Below are 4,891 nucleotides of genomic sequence, written 5' to 3'. Positions count from 1 at the left end.
GCATATAGAGGGCAGCACTAGACGATAATAGCTAATCTTGTGAGCGAAAGGAAGTACCATATCGGAAAGTTTACAATTGATGTGCTTCAGGTTTTAAATACATGAAGCACTGTTATCAAAGAAAAGTAACTCTGAACTCTTTATACAAAAATTAAAATTGTACATATTCATGTTATAGATACATATTTTTTGCAAGCTTTTTACTATATTATATGTATTATAAACAAAAAAGTAATTGTGAGACTTACAAAAATGAAATTTCAAGTAGTTTAAAAGCTATGGAATAAAAAAAAGATGTAAATACTAAAACACTTGAGTTGAATGAAACATTTTTAAAAAATGTGTATCTTTTTAATACCTCTTCTATGACCCTTTATAACAACCAAAGAAACATTCCTTGGATTAACAATTACATTTAGAAACGTTTTACCCTTGCACATCTCATTTACTTAATTTTTCTGTGTAGGTGGATATGCTGTGTTCTTTAGAGGAGCTCTGAAAAAAATTAATATCCTTATTAATGAGAAATTTTTTAAGACACCATAAATTTAATAGCAGAATGATTCCATTAAGCATAATTAGGTATAAACATATATACATGTTTTTCAATTTAACTTAAAGTAATAGGCAGATGTGTCTTAACTTCAAATTTTTTTTATACATTTTGATGTCAAACATCATTTTTATATCAATGACTCCCTTATCAGATACTGGTTTCACTGCTGACCTCAAAGGTCAGAATCAACTTCTCAAACCTATTTAATTATAAATCAACAAAAAAATCCGACTGAGAAATAGTTTTTGCTGTGATAATGGCTATTATGTCACTGACTTGTAGATGAAACTGAGAGGAAAAGCTGTTATTACAGTAGTTTCATTGATAATGATTCACAAGAGGTGTTCATCTCATTACTAATCAATTTAAGAAGCTGATAGGAAAAGAATCTGTCATTATCACAGTTGTTTGTTTCCTTAATTCATATAGTTAATTATATTTATTGTTGATCAACAGGTAATCACTAATCAAAATGAGCAAATAAAAAGAGAATTATAAGCTTGTGACCCACTTCTTTTGTTTTGTTTATTGTGCCATTTGTAAAAGTCTTTTAAGACAGCACTTATAAATATTGTTTATGTGCCCAGTCTTCTATTATTTGATTGTTAAAGTGTGCTCAAAACTATTCATTTTGATCTAGCAATCACATTTTATTTATGTTTTATTAATAAATGCAACTTAAAATGAAACAGTTAGCTCAAAGTAGATAAAAATACATTTTACAATCAAATAAAATACACAGTTTCAGGCAGTATTAGCCTTCATCAGCTTAATTAAATAGATGGAAGGAACCCAATTTAATTTGATATGTCATGAGGTGAGAAAATATACATCATAAAGCATTTGTTTATGTACCCTTCATGTACTCTCTCTATTTTTTTACAACTGGAAACCACACCAAACCTCTCCCAAAGATATTTCAGCCTGATTTAATTTTTTGCTAATGATAACAAATATCATAATTTGGCTAGAAAGGTTCCTAGTTTATAGATAAAAAAAAAAGGCAATCAACTAAACAACAAACTTCTGATAACAAACTTCAAATTCACTTTAAAAAAAAAGTCAAAACAATGATATATTTAAACTGCCATGTTAGTAAACCTTACCTGACTTTGGTTATTTTCTCCAGTAGGTGTTCTGCTAGAGTCATGGTTGACATTGGGAACAAAACCTAAGCATCCAGCCTGATACTTAAGAGAAGTTTCTTCTTGAAACCATCTAACAAGATTTACAACACAAGGTGTAAATACTTATACAAATTCTGTTAATAGCTGAAGAGAATATAAAATAATGCTTTGTAATACTGATACAAACTGATTCTTGAAGCAAAAACATAAGAAAATATCCTTGAAGTGCTACTGAATGCACAAAATATATATTTGTTAAGCAAAGATATCTATCTGCTAAGTACAAGTAACAGGGTATAATAAGTCATTATTTTCACATTCGTTAATATGTCAACAAGTTTGAGAATTATTGTAATAGTAAAAAAATCGATAAACATTTTGAAGCCTTTTTTATGTTTACTGATTGATATATTTATAAAAATGTTTTTCTTAAATTAACCTACTAAAGCAACAGACTATCCAAAATTGGTTTTTGATTAATTGCAATGTACACACCCTTGAAAACTTGTTTGTGACCCAGATTCATCTAAACCTCCTGGAATCATAGGAAGTTCCTCTACAGTTAGGTCTGTGGCTCTATCTAATAATATAAGGAGTTGGTTAAGCAAAAGTGCCCTCTCTGTAGAATCTTCTTCCTCTTGAGGTTTGCTCTAGTGAAAAAGTTCAAGATATAAAAGGGTACCTGCACTCTATATTTTTGTAATAATGTTTAGATTACGATTTTGAAACTAGTGAGCATGATCCAAGCCATAAATATACTGTATAGTCTGCCTTGTCACATGCAAATTTCATAATTCTTTAATAAAATTTTATACTTATAAAAGATGTGCTTTGTATTTCTAGTGGTTAATATGTCATGTGATAAAATGTCAATCACATGGTATTGTTTATATTTTTATTTTCGGTTACATTATTTACTATTTTATTTATTGATTAATATATGTCATTTAAAAAATTATTTGGCACTTACATCAAGTTTAGCTGATATAGTATTATATACATATAATTGTATCGAGAGACAATTTTGTTCAAAAACTTTATTTGTGGTAAGCAGCCGTAGTTGCTTTGTCATAGATAAACAAACATAATCTTTATTTTAAATTCTTATTACACTGTAAAAAACACTTCTTTTAAAACCTATAAAAAGTATCTTTAAACCTAGAATTACTGATAGGCTAGGAACCTTATTGGCTTCTTAAACACATTTTCCTAAACTATTTATGCACCAAATTGCTTGTGGGTCTATGGCTGTTGGATACAAGGTCCCAGTGGCATATGGGTCACACTCAAAAACTGTATACAAAAATACTGCCAAAATTACATTCGTCCCAGTTATTATTGTTATGGGGTTTCTTAGATAGAGAATGGTGACTATACCCAGTTTGTTTTGTTCAGATTTTTTACAGTGATAATTGTAACAGTCAAAAATATAAAAGGACTTGATATAATGCAATATGTGGATCTTACTGGTAGTGAACTGAAAGGTATTAAAATAAGTCAGTAATATGGAGACTTACAAGTTTTATCCTCTTCACAATCCTATAAAATTGTGAGATGCTTTAAATTAAAACTTTTTTTAAGAACCTTTCAACATGAAGCAAACAAAGTAGGTTAAACACACAAAGTTCTTATAAAAGTCAGTTGGTCTATTCTAACTGGTTTGCCAGTTTTTTTTGAGTGACAGCAAAGTTAGTTCAAGTAAAAATAATAATAAATAATTGGTGTTGAACATTAATAAATAAAACTGTGTTATTAATTTTTACTGTAATTATGATTTGTCAATGACTTAAATAAAATTTATAATAATTACATTTAACTTTTTTAATCTAGTTTACACCATAACAGTTGCTGTTCATGCAATCAATAATTTAAACATTTAAACACTACTATGTCTTTTGTATCCCAGTGGGCTTGATAAATCCTGGTATTTACTGAAAGATCTTGTTGGTACTGGATATAGCAGATGTAGTGTTTTTGATACATTATTACATATTCTTCTTTGCTTTCACTCATAATTTCTTAGAATTCTTAGCCTTAAAACTTAACAACAGAGAGCCATAAAAGTTAGTAAATGAATTATGAGATAACAAAAAAAAAGGTGATTCCAGTACTAAAATTAACTGTTTTCTGATGACATTGGTCATAAATTTGTATAATATGGAGTACAAAAAAAAAAAGAATCAAATATATCAGAATTTATTATGCCTTTAGAAAGGGCTCTTAAAAGGCTATTTTTGAACGATAGAATTGCCAATGGAAATTATACTGGTAGAGCATTAAGGTTATACTTAAAAGGCTATTTTTGAACGATAGAATTGCCAATGGAAATTATACTGGTAGAGCATTAAGGTTATACTGATGTGAAAGTGGAGAATGAAAAACACTATACTGCAATGAGGTTTATTGAAAGCTTAGTTTACAAGTTGTAATATATTTTTCATACAAAAATATTGTGTCTTCTAAATGTATTTTCAGCTGATTGAAGAAAATCTTATCCCATACATTTATAAATGTATAATTACTTACTATAATTCCAGACCTTAATGCTTCTGCAGCATCAGTAATAACCCCAACTAGCTGGTTTTTCATCTCCTCACTTTGTGATACTTTTATATCAAGATTTTCCAATTGTTTTTGCATTTCATCATTTTCCATATTAAGCTTCATTAGTGTTTCTTCTTTCTCTTTCACCTATACAAAGTTTTTATTATTAAGTAAATACACAATAACTATTTGAAGACAGATATTGAAAATAAACTAAAATATTTTGCTTTCATCAATACTATCAGATTTTAAATTTTTATAAGTAGAAACATCGCAATTTTTTTGTGAATGTAAAACAAAATCCAAAGAGTAACTGAAAGCAATCCACCCAATATAAGTCATCATTCAATATTAACCCCAGCCACAAGAGCCAGCCCAGCATCTTTTATTATTAGCCTAGGATGGTCAACAGAGAGTCAATCCAGAAACTGGTTACTTAGCTTTATTTCAATAGATCTAGTTGAATGACATGGTATCAGGAGGTCATGTCATCCCATAAGGTAAAGGCTCAACTCCTGAGGATGTGTAAATTGTATCAAGAGGCCACGTTATCCAGTAAGATGATGGCTCAACTCCAGTGTTTGTGTAAATGGTGTCAGGAGGCCACATCATCCAGCAAGTGATGGTTCAACTCCTTTGGAAGCCACCTCACACAGTAAGGTGA

The 4,891-nt window shown here is 29.4% G+C and overlaps 1 protein-coding gene across 1 annotated transcript in view; it reads right to left on the bottom strand.

Moving 5' to 3' along the window:
• Positions 1 to 322: 322 nt before the first annotated feature.
• Positions 323 to 4,891, bottom strand: part of LOC106458131 (cilia- and flagella-associated protein 157-like) — a 31,082-nt gene continuing 26,513 nt past the window's right edge. The window contains exons 6-9 of the mRNA XM_022384282.1: positions 4,210 to 4,374; positions 2,179 to 2,333; positions 1,663 to 1,774; positions 323 to 495 (exon numbers count right to left, since the gene is read on the bottom strand). Coding sequence (XP_022239990.1) covers positions 442 to 495; positions 1,663 to 1,774; positions 2,179 to 2,333; positions 4,210 to 4,374 — 486 coding nt within the window. The 3' untranslated portion in view covers positions 323 to 441. The remainder of the gene's footprint in view (positions 496 to 1,662; positions 1,775 to 2,178; positions 2,334 to 4,209; positions 4,375 to 4,891) is intronic.

This window comes from Limulus polyphemus, unplaced genomic scaffold (genome assembly GCF_000517525.1).
Source record: "Limulus polyphemus unplaced genomic scaffold, Limulus_polyphemus-2.1.2 Scaffold419, whole genome shotgun sequence".
In the NCBI taxonomy this organism is placed as follows: Eukaryota; Metazoa; Arthropoda; class Merostomata; order Xiphosura; family Limulidae; genus Limulus; species Limulus polyphemus.
The sequence above is the reverse complement of the archived record's forward strand: the minus strand, read 5'-3'. Positions and strand labels throughout refer to the sequence as shown.